The 25,491-nt window shown below is 33.7% G+C and overlaps 1 protein-coding gene across 1 annotated transcript in view; it reads left to right on the top strand.

The window, feature by feature from the left end:
- LOC118191676 (DNA damage-regulated autophagy modulator protein 1-like) overlaps positions 1-25,491 on the top strand; it is a 39,864-nt gene that overhangs the window by 2,033 nt on the left and 12,340 nt on the right. The window contains exons 2-4 of the mRNA XM_035362511.2: positions 10,986-11,142; positions 18,810-18,877; positions 21,306-21,493. Of these exons, the coding sequence (XP_035218402.1) occupies positions 10,986-11,142; positions 18,810-18,877; positions 21,306-21,493 (413 nt within the window). The remainder of the gene's footprint in view (positions 1-10,985; positions 11,143-18,809; positions 18,878-21,305; positions 21,494-25,491) is intronic.

The raw sequence follows: 25,491 nt of genomic DNA, 5'->3' as shown, positions 1-25,491 counted from the left end.
TGAAAATAATGGGTGATTCAGTATTTCGTTGGGTATCCTTTAGCTAAAATGATACTTTTCATGCGCTTTACCATGGATTCAACTAAGGTATTTGTGTAAGAATGCTTCATTTCTTCTATTCCCACGTATGAATTTATTTTAGCAGATTTTTCGAAGAATTATCCTGTTTTCTTATTTTTTTCTTCAGTTCATTTCTTGCATGTTCGATAGGATTTAAGTTCGGAGAGTATTTAGGAGTTCCGGTAATTGTAAGATATTTTTCTAATAATCACAAGCAAATGCTTAGAAGTTTTGGTAATTTTAAGACATTTTTATAATTATCGCAAGCGAATATTTAAGGGTGTACGTTTAGGATCGTTATTATGATAGAATATGAATGTCTTTCGAATTTATATTATTTTAGATAAACGTTAAATTTCTTATTCCAAAGGGGGCGAAACATTCCCAAATCATTACCACCGTACATAGTAATAGACAATAGATTCGACGTTTCTGCAAACAAAACATTGTTCCAATATCACAAAACTTTGCTTACTATAGATTTTGCGTAGGCCAGGATTATTTTCCTTGTTTTCCTGTTGACAAAGAATTTTCTTCTTGCTGATTGTCCACTATAACCATATGCCCTTAATGTCTCTTCTAAAAGCTTCAGAGTTAACTTTTTATTGAAACCATTCTTCTAAATTTGGTAAACGTTTCACAGTACTAATTTTTTAGCTCATGCCTAATTTTTCACAAAACAAATCTGCAATTTCCTGGCTTTAACTTGGAATGTTGTCCAGACTTTAAGTCATTTCCAGTGGTTGCATACAATTTGCATCGTTGTATAACATCACAGATAACCGAATTCTTTACATCAACGATGTCTTGGATATTTCGAATACTTTTACCATCTTCAAAAATATGAATTATTAAATTTCTAGTATAATTGGTAGTTAGTTTGTCACGTCTTTCCATGTTCTTCACATACGGAAATATTAATATATTTTTCCAGGCAAGTAATAATTTCCAAATGCAGGTGATTCTTGTGAGCATTTTTATTTAAAACAAAAAATTGCAACAAGAAACATTGTCTACCAAAACATTTCAACAAAATATAATTATTATGTAAGCTACTCATTAACACTTTTTAAACAAACTATTGTTTTGTAAGGAATATTTTGATGATATTTAATTTACAAAAAGCAAGGCTTAAAGTAGAAAAAAACAATATATTACAAAAACATTTGAAGTCTGTGTTTCAATATTCAGTTCGAGACCTATAAAAATGAATTTCAAATATATAAGTATCCAAAGACAAATGTGAGCGACTGTAGCTCTCCCTTAAATGCAAAAGTGAATGACATTCCTAATACATGTTTTAAACGATACATTATAGTTACTTCGAATCGCAGATGATATTTTAATCTGAAAAGCTCATAACACTGCTAAAAATGCAAACAAATTTCTAAACACTTCAAAATATGTCGATCGCTATACAAATTTATAATAAAGAGTGATTCCCGCCCCTAAGATTTTATATAAATCCCATGCCCTTTGTAAATTTTTAATGCAATTTCAAGGGAATTTGTGAGTAGGAAAGAAATCATTTAAAATGTTACTATTCATGCTTTACGCGTGATCCTCATTCAAGTCACAAGCAAAATTTTAAGTACAACAAGCATTATATTTGATGACAAAAGCTTCCATATACACATTAATGCGTTCCAAATACTTAAAAAGTTTGCACAGAGTTTAACTGCATAAGATAATTCTAACAGATTAAAGACAGCATTTGTAAAAGACAGAGATTTCTGAAGCTACTTCATCGTTTACAAGTTCAAGGCCTATTTTTTTTAATAAGCCATTTTAAACCGTTACTTTTAGAAGCTGAGAAATGATGTTAACGTGCCATTGAGTGTCAAATCCAGCCTACTTCCATCGAGCCTCATTCTGGTTTTTCCTTCAGGACAGGTGAATAACCTTCTCATTTTCATCACCGGCATTTGGAGCAAAGAATGCGATGGATGCCATTTAACTCTCTTTTATTGCATTTTACGTAGTCAGAGTCGTTAGTGGCTCGACCTGTTGAATACAAATCACTAACGGCATTGAAAAAAATGTTCAGACGCATTTATGAAAGTTTACGAATTATGTTTCAATGAAAAATCACTTTCTTTTTTAAGGAAAAAAAAATATGTCATAAAAGAAGAAAATAAGAAAGAATAAACTTACACTCGAATAAATAAACTAAGTAAATGAAGTATAAACTTAGGCATAAACAAATAAGTAACATACACTTAAATAAAGAAACTAAGAAAGAATTTATTTTTTGTTTGAAAAAAGAAAAATAAATGCATCCAAAAGTATGTATACCCGGTCCCCGATTTTCAAACGAAATGCGCTTCTGAGAACTATTTTAGGCGGATTTGTTGGCAACATGGATCTCTGGTGAACTGCTTATAAGCGGTAATAATAACATAACGGCTTATGTGTGGCAATATTAGTGCAACATAATATAGCAATAATAATAAGACTACTGAAGTGTAATAATATGTTTCAGAAACTAGTGTGAATGTTCTTTTAATCCAAGCAAACAGAACGTAAAGGAAAACTCTTAAATAAAGATTGATGAAGTTTAAAATAAATCGATTGAACACTAAGTTAATATTGCCTCAATAATTTAGACATTGAAAGAAATATTTTTTAATTATAAAATAAGACAGAAGATTAATCAGAAGCTTATGGTTAATAAGAAGTTTATTGCTTATGGTAGCTTATGGGTACAGCGTATGACAACGGGGTTACAGAGGATAACGTAGCTGTTGGAGAATCAGCACTAAATTGGCTTGGAAAATTGTCATGAGTTCAAAACATACACTACCAAAGACGAAAGCGATACTGTGTATAAAAGACCATATGAATAACACTACAAGTTACAAGTAACTACTACTTTGAAGAGGCTGCAGCAAGAAATTCCTTAAGCCAGGGTAGTCAACCTGGTCCCTACAGCCACTAGTAAGCGATTAAGCTTTAAATGGCGGGAGGTAGAGGCTTTAGTCCGTCAGATGAAAGTCCGTTATCTCTTAGGTGTTGTTCTGAATCTATAGAGGTAATAATGGGATTATCACATCTTAAAAAAAGAGGCTAGGACAAATTTCTCCTTTTCCTACCATTTAAGGGTTTCTAGCCGAAACAGTTTTGCTGGAACCGATGTCCCGGCTAGCTACGTGGGACTTAATTTTTCTGTCTTTTATAAAGATAAGCAAAATATGAATAAACGGATAAATTTAACTTAATATAATCTTATTAAGCTGCCACTCAAAACATTACTTTGCATTTAAGCTAAATCAAGTTACTGCGAAACCGGTGGGTGGTAAAAAAATTTACTAACAAAATGCAGGGTAGGCATAAAAAAGTTGTCCAACTCTGCCTTAAGCCATGAGAGGTTGTTTAAAACTAGTGAATAAGCTCGTATTTGAAAACAAGCTTCTTCTTCGTTTGTAAGCAAACACCCTTGAAAAACAATAGTTCTCGCATTATGAATTTGGTTATTTAATTATAAATGATCTCTATCAGGAATCTTATCAGCTATCTGTAAGTAAGAAAAGCTGAGTCGAATCCTTCATAAACTGCGAATTTCTTACGTATAACTTGAATATTGTAAGAAAAATGCATTACACATATCTTTTGTTAAACGAAGAGAATGTTGCTTCTGTTTGCAGGAAAGCTGTCGATGAACGCACTGTCAATATACTAAAATCGCCACTTCATGACTGAAATTAATCCAAAACGGAACTTTTATTTTTTAAACTACAGCACAAAGGATTGTTTCCTTAGAAATCAAATTTGCAGTCAGAAACATACACATGCCAGAAATAAAGAGGGCCTTATGAGAAGTATTTTTTCACTGCCTAAATTAATTGAAATCATAAAAAGGTTGCGACTGGGTTTCGAAAAAATGTGCAATTTGTGAAACAACAAAAGACGGACCAGCGACTGTCTCCCTGCTGTTTCATGCAGGTTCGATTTTTATCTGATAAGCATACTAGCTGCATGCGTTTCTTCCAGCTTTAACTTAAACATGAACCCTTTTTCCATAGTCTTATATGGAAACATTTTTTTTTTAACACAGGCAGTAAAGAAGAGCTTTTGTAAACGAACAATTACAAATTTTTTTACTTTAAACAGATGATAAATTTAGTGTCTAAAATATTAGGCAATCTACAGTAAAAGAGCATCTATTTGTATGTATTCTAAGCCTTGTTAACGTTTTCTATAGAACTAAATAACATTTAGTACCATTCAGAAAACTCTTGGTATCGGTGTATTTGTGTGTGTATTTCGAATGTATTTGTGTTGAGGAAATAAAATTAGTTGAATCCCGAGAGGAAACAGTCTGTACAAAATGATACATAATAATACGATAAACTGCTTTTTTGCCTATAAGTTCAGGAAAATATAGTCTCAAAATAAAAATATCTATTGCTTTCATTTTGAATGAATGACTATCATCAAAAGGTGAAAATATCTGATCATTTTATTGTCACAAGTTCAAAATATATCTCATTATTATTGAAGGAAACTGAGCCAAAATTGCGTTATTGTTTACAGGAAAATAGCTTACGACAAACAGTTAATTACGACATACTTATATTTAGTCATCTGATTTTTAAAATGCCATCATATAGAAAAACAGCTTCTTGAGCAATCATTTGAGCGAATATCTGGAAACATGAACACATTAGTAAAATTTTTAATTATACATTTGTTTGAAAACATAAAACAGAAGTTCTGTCATAATATCAGTTCGTGGAAAATTTTGACATATGCTTCGCTTCATCATCACTAAATAACCTAGAATACTTTTTATTCAATATCTTCGATGTAGTCTTAGACTCACAATGTATAAAGAAAGTCTTAATGATACTATCTGGAAAAAATTACGTTGCTTCAAAGAAGATAATTTTTTTAAAAAAATTATGGTGTATTTACCACGCTTATTTCATTTGATTCTTGGATCTGTAGATACTAACAAACTTCGATGCTAAAATGCACTGGAAGAAATACTCCGGATACTAAAATAATAAAAATATTCCAGTTTTATCTGGAAAATTACCCAGGGTCTGCTAAGACGTTTTGTGATTTTATTGGTGGGAAAATTAATAAAAGGAAGTACTGTTATAGTCTATTCCGGCATCTGAGTTTCTCAGAACATACTTGTTATCTATAACAGAGGCTGATTAAACCAAATATATGGGAGAGAATGACATACCCTCTTTTGTAATATTTTTTAATAATATGAATTACTTTGAATATTGCTTTTACTTTTCTTGCCTTATTTTATAGCAAGAGGTTTATATTCTATAAAGAGTTTCAAAGATATGGCTCCAAAACTCAGGTTTGCCTCTTATACCTCAGTATTGTTGAGAGCAATCATTATTAGCTCCTAAATGCATGAAATTTTATTTTTCAAGTCAAAAATACATTAGAATTGACATCAGATAAAGTTGATACTAAAAATCATCTCAACTAAATTTTTATTCCAATTTTTGAAAGAAAAAAAAAAAAAAAATGATTAACTTTTAGAAAAAAAAAAATATGATAGGCAAATGTGTAATAAATTTTTTTTTTGTAATAATACATACTTTATAAACTTGTTCAAACAATTTTAAAACTTCGAATATATCAAAATAACAACAAACACAAAATCAAAACTTCTTAAACACAAATGTTAGTGGTGCCACCATACTGAAACCGGACAGAACTGAGGCTTTGCCTTTGAGCCCAATAGTGTCAGTTACCCAAGTTACATGGTCTTCGACCATGTACTTGAAAACACTTAGCTCCAAAAGAAATGTGAAGGTCTCAGTGCGAAGAAGAGATAACCGACTCCAAGCCTTCCGTCAGAATTTTGCAATATAACCAGTTCAGTGATAATCGTCATCTAGAACCGGTCGTGTTAATTTCGGCTTTTGCTAGATGGGTCTTAAACGCTCATCTTGCAGAAAACTTTTTTAATTCACGTAAGTTCAGTAAACCTTTTTTTTTTATTTTTTAATGTAATTGGATTTACAAAGATAGCTGGAAATGCTTATTTCTCAACCTTAGCCAGCCTTTTGTTGGAAATGTTTTTCTCAAATTGTATATTAATTTTTAATTCATTCTATTGTTCTTTTGTAAGTAATGGCCTTCCACTTTTTTTTTATTATTTTTGTTTTTTCTTTTTCTTAAACACCTTTCGCACGGAAGCTTTTAGTATGCAGCCATCTTATTTTAAAATGTTGATTTATTTCTGTGGAAGAAATCAGCTTCAAACAGAAACTCAGTTTTGCTGACAATTAATTGTCAAGCTGGCTTATCATTCTTGCGTTTATCATTTTGCGACTTCCGAATATTACTAAAACGTCTCTCAATATTGCACAGTTGCTGCTATAATCCTCTGACAGAATTTAGAAATTTCAGAAAGAAAACCGTTTATTTTTTTAATAACATTGTATGACATTAGCATCTTAGTTAAGAAATAATCATTAAAATTTTAGCCTGAGAAAAGTATTTTCTGAAATGGCTCACTTCCTTGACTTTTTCCTTAGAAACAAATTTACATTGAAATTGGTATCTTATAGGGATTTATATTTATTTTAACTAACTAGTTAAAGTTTAATTTTAAGCTTTCCTATAAGCCTTCATTCCCCTAATTGTCAATGCGAGAATATGTAAATTTGGTAGCGCGAATGAAGGAATGCAAATTCTACCTTGCGGGAGAAAGAGTTTAAATACTGAGTTTTAGAAGGAAAGTTAGAGAGAGAGTTAGGCTATTGCCGTTACCTCTGTTGCGTGAGCTTGTACTCCCGGAGTTCAGTATCAGTATCAGTATCAATCTTGCTTTTTAAGCAAAAAGAAAGGTGATGAGGACTTTTCTCCAGCGAACGCCGTTTCCTCCAGTCCGTGAGGGTTAATATTGAAAACGATCACATTTAACAACAAACGTTTTCACTACTTTTTTATTAAACATTTTCAAACATCCATACCTTCTCCGGGATTCGAATCCGGGCCCTTCGGCACGGCAATCAGCAACGCTAACTACTATACCGGTTGGGCGGCTACTCCCAACCGGAGTTATTGCTGGTTTATTTGGCATAACAGCATTTACTTTGTTGCCAGCAGTTTCGACGCGGTTTTAAGTAACAGGAATATCTGAGTCCTGTAGTCAATTTCTACTACTTGTAAATATATTCACCAGGCGTCCCCGTCTTCCGTTACCTACCTATCTACATACCAGAACTTACTACACGCACAACTGTCACTTAAGATGGATGGATTATTCAGTTATGGCAAAGCACACGAGGGCTATCTGCCTAAACGGAGGGATGACTTTCGTGGAGGACTTTCTAAGGGAAACTGGCTCGTATACGCGTTACACATGGGGAAAACCACGAAAACGCCCATGCAGCCAGCCCGTTCGTGGGATTCGAACCTCGGACCGAACTACCAGTGTTCAGCGTCTTTACCGCTCGGCCGCTGGTGGGCCCCAACTGTCACTTAGAAGATAAGCAAGTGGACCTTATAATCTAATCATTATTAAGTACATCAGCGGCTAATTTGAATAGGGAAAGGAATGCCTTCCTGGAGAGATTTCTAAAGGTAAATAACCTGTACTTACATTAAACCGGTATCCCAATTACCACCTACCTTTAACAGTGCGACAGAAGAAACATTTCTGAAAATTTTCGGCTTTGGGATCTGTGATTAGTTGACTTACGATGAAAGCAATCGCTTGGGGTAAACCTACAAGGGACACAGCTCTAAACGAAACATTTTCATCACTATTGCAAAATATCTAGCGTAGCTAGCTTGGACATCTGCTCCAGAGAAATATGTTTCGGCCAGGAACTCTTTATTGGTAGAAGAAAGAGAAGCTCCTTCCTCGGGAAAGTTGTTAGATGTGATATCCCCCATTACACATGCGAGAAAGAGTTAGTGAATTTTATGAAAGTGATTTCAGTACCGTATTTAAAAATGGCTTTGTAAACACAAACGTTAACATTTTATACAATCCCAACAGCATAAATCGTCTCCGTAAACTATTAAATACATTGTAATAAAAATTTATCTTGCATTTTTAAGGAATTATAGTCTTCCTCATGAGTGCTTTTATTTCGTAAAGAACTAGCACCTCTTTGCAGCAACTGGAAGAACTGTGGCTGTGCTTTTTCACAACTCTTGCTATAGAAATTCTAGAAATATCTACCTTACAAAAATGTGGCAGACCATAATTCATCATCTCCTGGATTTGGTCGACTGATCTCGTGTCTTTCCCCAGTTGTCTTTTAAGTGAGAAGAATGTACGTAATCATCGAATGCTCCCATGAGTGCTCTCGTGTGCAAGTGACTACGAGGCTTCGCTAGTAACTGGAAAATCCATGATTTCACTCCTGTGAAGGCATTGCGGATTTTTCATGTTCTCATGACTCGCTTCCGCTTGGAAATTAATAATTTCGCAAGACCAGCTGAAGAGTATATAACGAATGCGGTTTTGCCTATAACTCTCCGAAGCCTTAATTGCCAAAATTTTTAATTTAATTTTAAAAGTTAATTAATTAACTTTTGTACTTTCGTCCTAAATCCAAGCAAAAAATATTCAGATTAACACTTTGATCAATGACTTTTTGAAACGCTATCAATGCATATCAAAAACGAATTTAAATCAGTAAATTCTTTCTCTTATATATCATCGAATTTTCACATAAAGGATATGGAATGCTTTGTATTTCATTTACATGAAGTCTCTGCTATGCAGAGGTTGGCCAAAGTTGCTGATTCTATTGAAAGAAGTTATTCACCATCAGGTAACGGGAATTACAGCTTGTAGAGTCATTAAGACTTTTTTGAAGAAGGAGACAAGACAAATGAGCCATGCCCTCACTGGGACTCGAACCTGGACCTCTCGAATACGCGCTGAGTGTGCTACAGTTACACCACGAAGTCATACAGAAAGCAGGGAGAAAATACCTTATATACTACCCCTTTTAAAGGACGACTGGGGATTAGGGGACCCAATCTGCAAATCCTGGTAGTGAAGAAGTATCATCTACCACCTTGTTTTTTAGTTCGAGCGCCACTGTAGTGTCATTAGACTTATTTTGATGCTGGAGAAGTAAAAATGAGGAATGGCCTCGCCGGGACTGGTGCCTGGACCTCTTGAATACGCACTGAATGTGCTATAGTTACACCATGAAGGCATGCAGAAAGCAGGGAGAAATTACTTTATAAGCTGAATATCTCAGATGCTATATCATGCCGCGTTGGACGGCCATTATCGTGAATCGCCGCCGTCACGTCGAAAACTATTAATGCAAGCCAAGTTCAGAACTTGTGAAACAATTGAAGTAAAACCTATAAATGAAAACTTTAACTCTTCTAACAATAAAAATCTTTCATTATTAAAAATCATTCCATGTCTTTCTGTGGGTTTCTATGAAAACACGTATCGTCTATTATATTGAATATTTATTTTTCCGTTACTTTTAAATTATCGAGTACATTATATCTCTAATCATTTTCTTTATAACGAAATTTATTTGCTTCTTATGAGAGAAATTTAAAGCATAGATGAATTAAAGTATATTTAAAAAATGCCTTATAACGGGGCTTCTTTCTATTTAACTACTTATTGGAGAATGAATGGAAGTAAACGAGTGGTAGAAAAGGTGAGAAATAAATTATTTAAAAAAACATTAAACCATTATAGTATGAAAACGTGCAAAAAAATGAGAAAAAATCTTTCACGATGAAGATATTGAATAAGTGAAATGAAAACTAAACCTGCTAGTTAAGTTTTCTTGCTCTGTAATTTCACATGGCGGTTTGCTATTCAAGGCCATATAAAAATGGTCGATTGTCACCAACTAAATACTTAAATACAGACGCAACTGAATAAATAGTCACGTGAAGTTTATTCAGTCTAAATTGAAATTAAATAACTCAGCAGAAAATTAATAGCTGCAGCTTATAGGTCACAATACCAATTTAACACGAATTTTCTAACACACAAAGTCAGCTTGATTTTGACAAAGCATCTCAAACCTTTCTACCTTTCAATAAAATATTATAACTCAAAAAATAGCCTTCACCAAATTCTAAGCCCAGGCTAAGGCTGGTAGCAAAGGTGCGGATGAAACAACGAGATTTATGTTCAGTCAAGTGAATCCTATCAAGTATCAGTTACGATTAATGCTTGTATGTTTTAAATTTGCTTTAATCTATTTTTAACCTCATATAATTTATATCTTCTTCTGGAATGTGGTTGTTTGTAGGTACGAAATCAGAAGCAGACAGGAGGAGAGGAAAATTAGAAGCAATTGGTTTGGATGTATGGTTTATTAATTATACATTATTTGGATTATTAATTTACACATTTTTTATACTCAGTCTTTCCTGCACTTTTGCTTTTCCTCAACTCTATCAGAAATGTAAATTAATAACTTAAATAACGAGGGAGAATGTAATCTACATGAAAAAAGTATTAACAGCTTCAGAAGAGCTGTAGCCCTTAAGTTTTACCTCTCAGAGTGTTGCATTAATTGTTCTGTCTTTCGATTTTGCTTGTTATTCGAAGACGCGTTAAGGTAGCAGCCAGGTTGTTAGCCCCTAATTTTATATTTTTGGCTTTGTAAATAATTGAAATACTCTTGCATTATCAACGCACAAGAAGGGGATGTAAAGTTTCTGTTAAACATTTTAGTTTTCATAACTTAGGGCTGAAGTAGGAATAAATGTTTTAGTTGCTCCAACGTTAATTATAATCACTGTGTGTTATTAGATTCCAAGATAAAGACAAGAAAAGAATTCAGCTGGTAATCTAGGAAAGTTATCTAAGGTTTAGATTACGTGTAATCAGGGTTTAAGGAACTTATTATAAACTTTACAAAATAACAATATATATGCATACACTTACAATAACGCATATTGTTTTGAAACTTGCATGCTTATATATTTCCTTCCAGTTCAAGTATTCTCAACCAAGTTCCATACGGAGTATAAATTCATAGGAGGTAGCTGGCTACCGATGGCAATGTGTTTTGCAATGCTATCTGCCATTTTTGTGCCATATTTAATTGTTCTTGGCCGAGGAACTCTCAATCCTTTCTTACCCTTCGTAAGGTAAGTGTAGTTTTATTGTTAACATATGATGTACGCATTAACCACATTTAAAATTAGGCAAATAATTAAGTGAAAACTGTCTGAATTTATATTATGATAGGTATTGGGCCAGCATTACGTACTAATTAAAATTAACATTACATTCATAAATTTAATCTAGAATTTTAGTATAGTGTATCAGAAATTAGCTTAAAATTTGTTAAAAAATGTTTGCATTTGTTGTTAAAAACTGATGCATTTATTGCAGTTTGGTTAGCAGTGCAATATAATTTTTTAGTTTATATTTTTTTGGAGACCTTTTTTTTTTTTGAAAGCAGGGTATATGAAAAATGAGCAATGCCCTCGCTGGGACTCTAACCGCGCACCTTTCGAATACGCGTCGAGCGTGCTGACAACTACACCCCGAAGGCACCCTAAGAAGGCGGGAGAAATACCTTATAAGTTGTGCTGATAATTATTATTTATTCATCTAAGGTTCGTTTCAATATGTAAAGATCTATTAGTCTGGCAAATCCGCAACTTGCTAAGCTGAGTTCCCACCTCTACATATATTTAAGACAGTAATTGTTTCAAAGAAAATAACACCGAAATGTTTTAGCTAAAACACCATTAAAGTACCACTCCTTACTAGTTACAATATAAAAGTTCGGCTGCTGCTGGAGGTCACAAACAATGCTTTCAAGCATGGATGTAGATATAAATAACTTAAAGTAACTTTTTAATTAAATTATAAATATCCAGATTTAACTAATCTATTTACTCCTTCAACTGCCGGGATGAAAGGGTTCATTTACTTATTTTAGAATGAAACCTATTTAATTATAATTCACTTATGGTGTCTGGTGATTTAGTTGCATGAGCTGAATTAGTTGCATATTCTTATCTATACGGTATCCCAAAAGGTCGTTTATAATAACATGATGAACAAGATTTAGATAAGAAGTTGTACCTGAAACCGTGACCATCCGCCGGTACAGAGCGATGTTCGCAGCATCATACAACGGAATCATTTCGGCAAGGATGTTACAGGAGAATGCAATCGTTGTAGGACTAAGGAATTAGTTAATATGCATTACGTTTATAGAGCCGTGGATAGAAATGGGCAAACCGCGAGGTGCATGAACTGAGAGGGCTTCCCAAACAGACATCTATCAAGTCATCCATTGTTTAGACAACACCACTGCAAATTCAGTGAGGCTAGAACTTTCCAAGTAAACAGTCACATCGGTCAAAAAAGCTGTACACGCACACTTGCAGTCAAAGAAACTGTGATACGTGAGAAGTATCAGAGCAATCGAAAGCGACTTGGGTGCGCCTTGCTTCAGCGTTATCCGCATACTGCACGAGGACATGCTACATCAGTACGCATCCAAAGACTACAGGAATTGAGCAAAATCGGTTTTTATTAGCATTCGTACGTTGGTATTTGCATGAACGTAACACACGCAGCCAGAATTTCCATCGTGGTTTCTGTTTATAGATGAAGCTACTTTTCCATGGGACGGTGTTCTGAACTCGCAAAACTTACAGGCCTCACAATACCAGGAGTGCAGGTGCCCATACAAACCTACACTGCTTAACCATAAACTTGCGGGCTGGTAATATCGGCGACTTTTTAATTGGTGCTTATATACTGCCTCAACGCAATTTTTTGGAGGAGGTGTTACCAAATTTGATGCATGTCGTTCCAGCAGCTTCACGCCGATAGCTCTGGTTTCAACATAATGGAATGCCCGCACATTTCATTAATGTGTGAGATTAAGACAATAGGAGTTTAGTCATCCCTGGATTGGCAGGGGTAGATCAATCACATAGCCACCACGATCTCCTAATTTAATCCCCATAGATTTCTTCTTGTAGGGATATATGAAGTCTCTGGTGTACGAGGCACGCCTAATATCTGACATCGACTTCGTCGCCAGGATCGGGGAAGTGGTGGTACGTGTCAGTGACATACCTGGCCAATTTGAACGAGCACATGAATCCATGCATCGACCCCCGTGAATCATGCAATGCGGTGGATGGAAGAAATTTTGAATCTTTTCTGCAACCTTGTCAAACACGTTGCTGTAGCACTGTACGATTTGACTTTCGGATACAACTTCCTATACAAAAATTACTCGTTATGGTCTGACAAACCAGCACGTAAAGTTTATAAACAACCGTTCGACACACCCTATAGAACAAATGCAACATTTAACTCTAACATATTCATTAATAATCTACGAAATTCTTAGTAGTAATTAACAACACTACTAATAATATTGAAAACATAAATTAACAATCGAGCTTGAAACAATAATGTAAGCCTATGGTATTTCAAAGCTTGCGCTCATTATGATAAGTCAGAGATTTTTGTAGTTTGTTAAATTTGATAGTCCTCTCTGGCTGAGAGTTCCCAAAGCTTTCTATAAACTTACTCTATTTGGTAAACTTTGCAAATAGAATTGATCCTGCCATTTAAATTTTTCTGTTGCCATTCAAGTCACCTGATTCGCTATAGCTGAAGACTCAAAGAAATTACGGAGTGTATGGTCGATGATCTCCTGAAATCAAGCGTATTTAATTAAAGACGTTGAGAAAAGAGATGGCTAACACTGAGATTCGAGATCAAACATCTCTGGTAACCTCTGTGGCTAGTAGTGAAATTGTTACTTTAAATTGAAGAAAGGGATCTAACTGGGGAATATATTACTTTTGCAATGTCAGAGCATATCATCTCGTTCGTATCTTTTAATGGCTTGCTTATCTGGCGTCAACTTCTCGATTGCAAGTTTCCCGAACACAGATGAACTTTCCTAGCCTCATGTACATGCCGCACACTCAAGTCAGCGAGTCTCCCGCGACTATTGTATACCGTTCAGTAGTTCACGTTGGCCTAGTGTATTGAATTTGCCGTAATGTTAGCTAACTGCTGTTTTGATCTTAATTATTCTAGCGAAATTTACATACCTCATAGAATAGTGATGTGAGAAAAATTAAATTAAGCGGGATCAAGAAACTTAAAAATACAGAGTTAATAAAAAAAAAACTAAATCTTAAAAGCATCCAAAATGAAATTTCGATTATTTTACACAGTAAACTTTATTTCGTTTAACAACATCTATGCGAATTCTAGTAACTGATTGAAATAAAGCTTAATTAGCTGCCGAAGGAACGCTTTGAAAAATGGAGATAAAATGTAATTATTTTCCAAGGAAAGCATATTGCTGACATTATCTAACTAGTAAAAACAAGGATTAACCCCCTCTAACCGTGGGTACAGAATTCATAAAAACGGGGAATTTAATTCAAATGAAATCATAAATTGTCAAAGAAGTAGCAATTGCCGCAGTTATGGGCCATAAAATTTAAGTACTTCGCAATAACAACGTTTCTCACGTACATTCAAAAACAGTTGGGACTGTGCTATTCGTAGATCCCGCCCTGAGAAGGGACAAATTTCTCTGAATATTTTGAAACCACTTTAGAGTGGTTATAGGATGATAAAGTTAAATATCTTTATTGGAATACTTTGCAATTAACTTCGTCTACTTTATTATTTAGTGCATTTGTATTGAATTTAAGTATAAAAATTAATTGAAGAATTTTACCGTATCTATTTTTGTAGTGTAAGTGGTTAACACATCCAGCTAGCAATGGAAAATCTCTAGTTCAAATTCAGGCAAAGACACATTTGACTTTTCACGTTTCCTGCTCCGAAAAGATTAATAATCTCCACAGTAGTGGGTGAACTAAAAGCGTGGTGGACAAATCCTTACCGTCCTGATTTGGTAGACTGAATGTTGTGCCTCTTCCCAGTTGTCCTTTAAGTGGAAAGAAGAATATAGAAACTTATCATAAGCCTCAGTTTCGGAATACTTTTGTGGGCAAGTTGCTAGGACATCCAGTTACCGTTAGAAGATGCGTTGTTCTAATCCTAGAGACAGCATAACTAATTTTTTACTTTTCTCACTCCTGAAAGCCAAATATTCTGTACAAATAAATTATGAAAACGATTTGGTCCATTTTCGTGGTTCAGACAAATTTCCGCTAATACTTATAATAATCTTTAACATTTGCACCTCTTGGTACTCAGTTGCTTGACTATATTTAAAATAAGTGCGACACAAAAAGACTGAAAATGATCCGGTGTAGCAAAGAATTATTTTAGGTTTTATTTATTTTTTTAATTATTACTTTTTCTGGCTTTTAGTGGAACAGCTCACATTGTTAAAAAAGCCGTACCGAAAGAAAAAAAATCAATTAAACTACCAATATTTTGGTATAATCTTTAAACGAACAACTGGACCAGTTTCGGGAGACTTATTCGTTATTTTAGCAGGTAGTAAAAGAATGCAAGTCAACTGGGAAACGCATTACAAAATAATGTTCTGGTAAGTTCTCGTAAGCTCTGGTTCTGGTCTGTTACCATCTATAATGAAATACTGAACCACAAATAATTATTCTTAGCAGTAGGTATTCGTTGTTTACTTTCCTTCTATTGTAGAGAGCGAATGTATTTAACTCTTTTTGCGAATTTCCGATTTGCTTTTTTTTTACTTCCGAACAAACTTAGAAAGAAACATGTTATAGTAGTTCGCGTTTCCTTCTTTAAACACCTGCCGAAGAAATTTGCTGTAAAAAATCAATGATTTAGCATTGGTAAGTGCATGTCTTCTTATTTTCCGACTTGCCAAAGAAATTTTGTTGCAGATAAGAAAATGTGTTAGCACTTTCACAACTTCCTGTCTTTTTGTACCTTCAACAGAAGAAATTTTTTTGTAGAAAACGAATGTGTTAATACTTTGTTGATTTCATGCCTTCATCTTTAATCACCTTCCGAAGAAATGAATATGGTTTTTATCACGCAGCTAGTCCTCTCGTTCATTTCACTGATTACGCCGTAAATTTTTGCAAATTTCCCAAATAATTCACACGTTTAAAGTTCCGATTTTCTTCAAAACACTTTTTTTATTTTTGTATATTCGATGAAAGTAAAGGCAAATTTCGCTTTTTAAGTTTATCATGAATTTCAGCAGCATGACTTCTGACTCATTAGAGCTGAATGTTTAACTACAAAAGCAATAATTCTTATCTTGCTTAGTTTATTCCGAACAAGTATTTCTTAGGAACAACATCAGCAGACTAAGTAAATGCAATAAAATCTTCAGGGGTATTGCAAGTGCTCTTAATTGTCATGAATGATTAACATTGCATAAGCTTCAATATGATGTTCAATGTTTATTTTAAGTCACTGACTGGATAACTTACGAAGGTTGCAAAAGAATAGTACTGAATTTAAGAAATCTATTTTTCATTCCGTTTTCACTCTTTGTCAGTATGATAGAGATATATATAAAATTCACAATAATAATAACACAAAACTTGATTTTTTACATATAGAAAATTTGTGCACATGATTTAATATTTTTCAGCTGATCGGAAAGTACTTAAAAGTTTAATTACATGTTTTGTTAACAGTTTTTGCTCTTTTTCGATATCCCTTTTATTTCTAATGACGACGATAAGAAGATAGGAACAAAACAAAACCAACCGTATCTCATAATACAAGAAATCGAAGAGTAATTACTTAAAAGTTATAGGCTCTAACTTCTCTTTTGCTACATAAACTAATCTAGATCCTACTAATGAACCCGGCGACTTCTCGCACAGGAGTGAAAGAAGAAGGGTGAAAATAACCCTTTATTATTTTCAACTATGAACAGAAAGACACGCACTTTATGCTTTACAATAACACCGACAACTTGAGGTGAACTTAAGCGTTGTTACACAAATCAGTTCAAGTCTAAAAAGAGTAATTCTGGACTAGAATTTAAGTTACAGCCTAAACTAGGTTGACTCTACAAACTAACAGACGTGATAATTATTTAAATGGCCAAAAGGTGTATCAGTAACTCCGCGTAACAAAGGTCAGAAACGAAACATGCGCTAGCTAGCGAAAACGCGCTCTGAATACTAGACCGTCAATCTCGGAACGTCTGCTATTGTTAGCTGGGCGAGTTCAATATACGCAGGTGAGAGGAATAGAAAGGAAAGGTTTCGGAATGGTTTCCAACGGAAATAATTAATTAGATCGTGGAATGGCTTTCAGTGGATACTAGGGAAAAAAGGGATATGCTCGCTGACTTATTCCCGAACAGTGGAAGGAGTTTCACCGCTTGTTTTTATGCTCTGCTTTATTGAACATTTTGTTTAAGGACGGATTAATTTTTATCAATTTATGAAACAAAAAAAAATATTTCGTAGAGAAATACGTATTTGCAATGTAAAATTGTATGCTTATTTAAAATTTGCTTAAAGGCATAACATTTTGGCGAAATTACATAATTTGTTTATTCCAACGAAATTTAATATTTATTAGAACTCTTATTACGGTAAAGTAACCGAGTATTACATGAAGTTACAATACGTAACTGTAAAGATTTTATTTACTTAAGGTATTGTAGAAAATTATAACTGTAAATTTTTGATATTTATAGCATTTACCTCTAATATGATAGCAACAAAACATAATTACTTAACTTTTCTTTTATCTGGTACACAAAATAAGTAATGTATTTTAGTATGATGTATTTTGATGGAGCTTTAAAAGACCTTTCTTCATACGAAAAGAGTTTTATATTCACTTGTGAAAGAACAAATTCTGTTTACACAGAATAAATTTGTTTCCTGGAATAAAATCCAGTTAGAAAGTTAACAGTACTTTGTTATACTTAATTAACCAAAATTATTTAACATCAATCCTGTGCACTGCTTTCAGTTGTTGATTTAGATATGTTACAAATTTAGAGTTTACACATTCTGAAAATTAACTGTAAGAGGTCTTTTAATGAGTTAGACCATTCAGTCATTGGTAATCAAAAGGTCTTTCAAATTTGATTTTTCAAATGCATTGATTCTAAATGAATTTATTGATTCTAAATGAATATTAATGAATTTGCATTATTACAGAAGTGTCAAACAAAATTTATATTATGAAATAATCAGAATTAATAAAAATTTTCATAATAAATATTTCTTATTTAGTGTTTTATAAAAAAAACTAAAATGTGTAAATTTACAAATAATTTTCAAAATTAACAAAAAAGGAGCAGACAATCAATAAGAATAATAAATAATACACTTACTAACGAAACGCTAGCTACCTTAACAAAGCAGGAGTCCGTTCATAGTAGGCGCTCAATCCCGGAACGACTGAAATTCCCTATACTCAAAATCCCTTTTCCTTTTTCCTCTTAGCTCATCCCTACTTTTACGTACCATACCTACAAATCTTGAACTCTTCCAGTAAACAATAGCATTCGTTCCGGGATTGAGCGCCTAATGCTCTGAATAAACTCCAAGATTCACCCGTTTAAATACTCACTTCACTTAACTTTAAATTAGCATCCTGACAAAGAAATGCGAGGGAAAGTTGAGGAAATCAGGAAAGATAACAAAAATTTGAATAATTGGTTAGTTGAACTAAGGGAAACCCTACAATTTAATTATTATTTATTTAAAGGCATTTATAGTGATTAACTTGCTTACTAATAATCATTTAAACTAATTAAATATTATTTACTAATAAACAATTAAGGGTGTATCGAATGCATTAACTTTTGCTTTGCCTCAAAGAATCCCTTGCTCAGAATAATTGAAATATTTCTTGTACTTTTTTTTAGCCAGGCTGCCGGCAGCCCTCCTCAAAGTGGAGTATTTACATTGCTTATTGTCACTTCTTGCCTGCTGGGTAAGAACATTCATAAATTAGTATTTATAACAGCTAAAAGTTAATATTACCTTAATGCATTAATTTTAGGTAATTTCAAATAGTCAGTATCTAATACACGTACAACAATTTAGAATGCTTGAAATGAATTTTCAGATTCAAATACTCCTTCACCTATCAAGCAAAGTTTTAGTGTACAGACACAAGAATGTCACAGATATAATTAAATTTTAGATGATTTCTTAATTTTGATCTAACATAATTTATAAACAATTTACACTGCATCAGACGTTTTAAACTTTTTGCCATAGGTAAAGCGAATTTCAGTTAAGCATCTTAAGGTTTAAGTTAAGATAACAAGCCGAATAACGATTATTGGAAGAGTTAAAGCAACAAGAATCAGCGTAATGTTCATAAAGTCTAGTTTCAAAAGTTTAAATACAGAGCCTTCTTTTCAGCTGCAGAAGTGCAAATGATGCAGAAATTTAACTTCTGCAGCTGAAAAAAAGCGCACTATATTTCAAACTTCAAAACTAATCCTGCCAAATTTGTGAATATTGCCCTGATCCTTATTGCTTTAACTCCTCCAGTAATCTTCAGGCTTGTTAAAATAACTGGACTTGAGAGGAAAATTACTCACTAACTGATAATAAGGAAGGGATTTACTCTTAATATCACTGAAATTCTTACAATCTCTTTGGGCATGCTGTATTTGAAAACTGGGACTCAGGAGCTACCGGTTCAAGATAATAGAGGGCGTATACCACTTACCTTCGTTAAGACACCAGGATGTATCCGTCCTTCGTCACCTGTATTTGAAAATGCACTTGAAACATAAAGGAAAAAAAAAAGCTTAATTTCTAAAATTAGATGGGCCGGATCTCTATAGTAGGCCGTTGGGAAGGTTAAAAAATAGATAAATAAAATAATAAAAATGAGTAATTAAAACAAAATAAAATTAAATTGATAGTAAAACATTCATCGCGCTTTAAGTCAAATTACATTAAGCCAAATTAATGAGAAAACAGTTGAATAATAAATTAAAATACTAGAGCTCATCTTATTTGGGATTCTAGCTTGAATTACGATTTCACTATGGAAAGGTTAGAAGTCTGAGAAGGTCGATGTCATCCTCTGAAGTCTGGGAAAGGTCGATGTTCTGGGCTCTGCCTGAAGTTAAGCCTTGGAAAAGAAATGAATCTCAGTTCTTTGCTAATTTTGGACAAACATGGAAATATTAAACCGAAAAGATGCAAGTCATTATCGTACTTTGTTTTTTAATACTCTAACAGTGCAACGAAAGTTTGCTTTAGTATCCGTATAATGTAAGATCATTTTATCTTTCATGTTTTAAGTTGTTAAAAAAACATAGCGTTAAAGAAAAACTGATAACTTTCATATAAGATTTCAATTGTCCATAAGCTTTCGCTTTAAAAATCTCCGGGAAATATAGAATTTAAAGATGACACGGTGTTCTTCATCTAATTTAAGTATAATATATGAAACATAAACAGGTTCAAATAATCAGGAATACATTTTACATTTATCAGAAATTTATGACCAGAAGATGGTACTAAATCTAACGCCAAAATCTAGTGCGTGCATGGAGGTGAAGAATAGGGGATTTTAAGCTTCAGAATCAACCAGAACTGTATAATGTGCCTATATATTCTAAAAAAAGGCTTAAATAAATAATGGTGTAAGTAAAATAAATTTTTGATCCCTAATCAGTCCAACTGCATATCGAAATTTATTATAAAGGCCGCTGAAAATTAAAAAAAAAAGTATAAAAAATACTGAACGTATATTTCTACTTGTAAAGTAGCAATTTGAGGCAGAAGGCATACCGTTTTAGCATATGCTGGTTACAGTTAATTCAGGAACAATAAAAAAATTAGCAAAACTCACCTAAATACGAATAAATGCTCCGTTTTCACCGAATGTGATCACAAAAATAATAAAGGAATGCTATATATGATATGAAAATTATACTGAGTTGCATCCTTTCATATAATCAGACAGTTCCCATCCACATAGAGCTCTACTATTGTAATAAAATTTTTAGGAGGATCAACTGTTTTTAAAAATGGTCAGCTCATCTGATCCAGCATATGTGCAATATTCTGTAGATATACACTTCAGTCCTCATTCTTCTACCTGATACCCAGATGCAGCGATTTAATTGCGTTAATGAACAATGGTCATTACTCATTACTGAGGTAGTTGACGTTCATAGTCAACAACACAGAACTTTGGTACTAATCCTGCACTACTATAAGGGAAAAAATGGTTATTTCGGAAATTAAGAAGCAGACAGAAAAATTGAATGAACTAAAATGTTAACTATTAGACAAAGCCTTACAAAAATTAAACAAAATCAGCAGCATTGCATCTTCAACTAGTTTTCAATCTCAAATTATTTTATTGATAACAAATTGCCTTTTCACAGCCTTTATAGGTCTCAATTTGCTGCACATGGGAGTTCGAATTCAAAAGAAGAGACTAGATGATCAGTGGGCTCGCCATACCACATCTTTGCTCAATAAAGTCTCACTTATCCCTGGTCATCTCGGTATTCTAGGTATGATCCTTGTAGCAGGATTCCCAATTGACTTCTACAGGGCTTCAGAAAACTGGGTAAACATTTTATAATTTAAACGCTTTTAATTTTCGCAAAATTATATACAAATGTTTCAATCATTTTAATTTAAAAACTAGGTTATCCTGAAAATGGTTGTTTTATTCTCACCAGCCGAAATCCCCTATTGATCAATATTTATTTTTAATGTTTGCGTTAAAGTAAGTATTCAGTTTATGTTAAATTGAATGCTTGCTTTTATAAATACATGCAAAACATTCAAATCCTTTTATACGTATGTTATAATCTGATTAATTAATGAAATTTATTTCTGAAAATATGTATTTATTGTAGAGATATTTGTCCGATATACCAGTTTCGTCTAATTTCCTTTTTCTGAAGCATAATCTTTTTTAATCGAATTGACTAATTACGGCAAAACCCACCAGGATTAAACTGCCTATAAGTTTTTTTTTATAATGTCATTTTAGGCTTTCGCCCCTACTAAGGCTAGAAGTAGTGCTCATTTTATTATGGAAGTACCTATCTGCCTATAAGTAAGAACGCCTTTGTTCATGATTTTCTAAGTGAAGCTGTCCTATATTCACATTATCCGTGAAGAAAATTAGGGAAACCTTGTAAGGAATTAAAGACATTTCTCCCATGTCATAGGTTTGCTATCTGAAATTAACTGAAAGCCCTTAGACCCTAGTTAGACAGACAAGCGAGTTATAGCTCTGTCTTTGTAATTACAATTGAGTCCAAAGAAGATTTAAATATAAACTAAATGGAACAAAATGTACGACTTAGATTGCACTTAACTCTGCCTACCTGCGGGATATCAACTAACAGAAAGGTGAAGTTAAGTTTTACATAGATTCTTTGCAGGAGATTACAATGCAAATGCACTAATAAGCTCAAAATCTAAGTGTGCGATTTAAATTCGGTTGGAAAAATGCGGTTAGAAAAGTGGATAATGCTAAATAACTAAAGCAGCAGAGTTGGGCGAGAGAAGAATATTACTGAGAAAGTTGCTGCCAAAAGCTCTGTATCTAAGACTTTCAAGAATTACGCTTTAAATACTTTAACTTATTTTTATATCCTAGTGAAAGATAATGAAAAGGAGAAGTGATAGTATAGTTTGAAAGTATAAGAAAATGGGTTAATTAACATGAAGTAATACACTGTAGTGTAATGACCAATACATCCAACTATCAAATGGAAAGCCTCGTGTTCGTTTCCAATCGATGGCATCCCTGATTTGTCCCATTCACTGCTAAGAAAAAGCATAAAAGTCCTCAAACGGACTAAAACTTGAATTAAAAATTTGATCTCACCTTGACCATCAACATCTTCATCTAGCAGACTAAATTTGGTCTTGTCTTCCCCTCTTTGTGGATAGGCGTTGATCTAATGAACTGAAGACATTCTTCCTATGTGTCCTCGCGGTGTAGCACTGAGCTCATTTAATTAGCAATTGTAAAGAATTGAATTCGATTTCAGGGAAGAATGTCAATTTTTCACGCTTCTAGCACCATAAAGGTCCTAATAATATTCATTTTTTCATGCAGTTAGCCAGTCCATCCGACAAGAGTCCAGATCAGGGCGAGCATTTCATGACTACAGCCGCCCAAGTCACTGAATGGTCTTTACCCCTTTGTAGCAAAGGATTAATACGTATTACTTTTTGATAATATGCACATTAGAAAAGTAGCAATGCATATAACAAAAGCAGCAATGCATAACTGCATACAAGAAAATGACACAGCAAGTGAAAATTTACTATTTAAAACTTTTAATGCATTTAAATCATTAATCATAATCATAATCAAGGCACAATTCACAATAATAAATCAAGGCACAATAATAAATCATAATCAAGGCACAATTTTTTCTATTTTATTCTAATTTCCCATTTGTGATTTTACCTCTCCAAAGAGGAAAAGTTGTTATACTCAGGTTAAGAAATCTATCATACAAAATAAATGTTTTTTAGCATATTCCATAGAACTTGCATTTCTTATCTATTTCTACCATACTATTCACATACTTTCTTTCAGCATTTTTTTCTAAAACGATTATATGAACTCTGATATTTTCCTTACGATAGAAATAAATCAACATCACCACTTTCGCAAATGTTACTTTTCAAGCGTATTTGCTTATTTTCCAAAAACAACGAAAAAATACAAATATGATTACTTAAAAAATGAGGTAAATTTTCGATACAAAAACTACGTTAGAGCAAGTTCTTACTGAAATTTTAATGAAAAGAATTCATCAACTAAATGAAATTTGTTGTGATTTGATGGTGTGATGGTGTATTTAATTATGGCAAAGCACACTAGGGCTATCTGCCTAAGAGGAGGGATGCCTTCGTGGAGGACTTTCTAAGGGAAACTAACTCATATACACGTTACACATGGGGAAAACCACGAAAACACCCATGAAGCCAGCCCATTCGCGGGATTCGAACCCCGACCGAACTACCAGTGTTCACCAGTGTTTACCGCTCGTCCGCTGGTGGGCTGTTGTGATTTGACTGAATGCTAAGTGAATGTCTATATAAATCAAAACCGACATAATTAACTTCGCCCTTCACCTAAATACGCAAAGTGTGCCTCCACTTCGATTAGAACAGAATTCAAGGCAGTATAGCCCAACGAGTTTGATGGCTTAGTGGTTAGAGCTTTCTGTGCAAAACGAAAGTTCTGAGTTCTGGATCTGGTTATCGTCTAAGCAAACTAAATCTCTACAGTTTACAGAAAGTGATTTTATGGGTGTTATGCACAGGAGAGGATATGTCATGCTGCCGACTGTTTAAGACTGTTCAGACATTGACAGGTGAAGGCAGTTGATTGTTTAACCGGTTAAGAGTGATGCATAGGATAACAAAAAAAGTCTCATGCAGATTGACCTTTTAGCCTCAGGATATTGAAATGAGACTGATTGCCAGTATTCTTTATCTTATTAACTTCTAAGGGTTTCCTAGCAGTGGAAACCATATTTCTTTACTTATGCCAAAGCTCACGAAGGCGATTTAAATAAAGGAGAATGCATTCTTCCTTGGATGAAATTATGGTTAAAAATCCAGAGAAATGGAATGGAGCCTAAATACCTAACATGTTCTCTTTGGCTCCATGAAAACAGCCAGGACCACTTATTGCCCCGTCTTAATTTTTCGGCAAAGTAACACCAGTTCGGAAAATGTTTATAGCAAACTTTATTATTACATCTTCAGCTCTTGTAATAACAAAAGGTTCCGTTGTTTGCAAGATTAACATTATGCAATAGTTAACATAAAACTTAAGTAATTAAAAGGCGAGGTTTACAAGAGAAAGTTCACCTGTAAGTCTTGGTTAAGGCGCTCGACTGACACGAGCAAAAACAGTCAGCAAAGTGAAGTTCGAGTAAATTTAGAAGCTGAGCAAAATGTCAGCGGTCGTTGCCATTAGCATCCAAAACTTTATTCTTATATTCATTAAATAATTTGCATCCTTGTGAAGACAACGAAAGTAAGAGTGATAATATAAGCAAAATACTAAGATAAATGGTTAACACGTTGGGCGCCGAATTTGTCCTTTCCGTTCAGCCGGCAGCGAGCTAAGCCGTATTTTTGTTTAGAATGTTTCAAGACATTTAATTAAAACTAAATTTGATCACATTTCATTGAGACTATATTTATTTTTTAACTTTAATACTATCCAGTAAATTCCAGTATCGGTCCCCCAGGGACCGACGCCGGCCACACGGAAAGTTCACTGCCGGTCCCTAGGGACCGGCGCCGCCCTCAACGTGTTAATTTAAACATAAAAATACATACTCGCCTATAAATCGAAAGTCTTTTCTTGTTCATAGAGTGTTCAGAGGAAATATTTTGCAATAACTAATAAATTTCAATACGACAGTTCACAAACGAAACTTCTACTACCCTCTAACAATCCAATTAAGCCTATGGTGGATTTCCTTTTGCATGAAACTAATACCACATAATTTCTCTTAGAAAATCATCCCTCAAGGCAATCCTTTAAGGTAGCTAGATCCTAGAAACAACCAG

The sequence above is a fragment of the Stegodyphus dumicola genome, chromosome X2 (genome assembly GCF_044657685.1).
Source record: "Stegodyphus dumicola isolate Sdum_Otavi_A_Nest chromosome X2, ASM4465768v1".
Taxonomy (NCBI): Eukaryota; Metazoa; Arthropoda; class Arachnida; order Araneae; family Eresidae; genus Stegodyphus; species Stegodyphus dumicola.
This window is presented reverse-complemented; position numbering and strand designations above follow the sequence as displayed.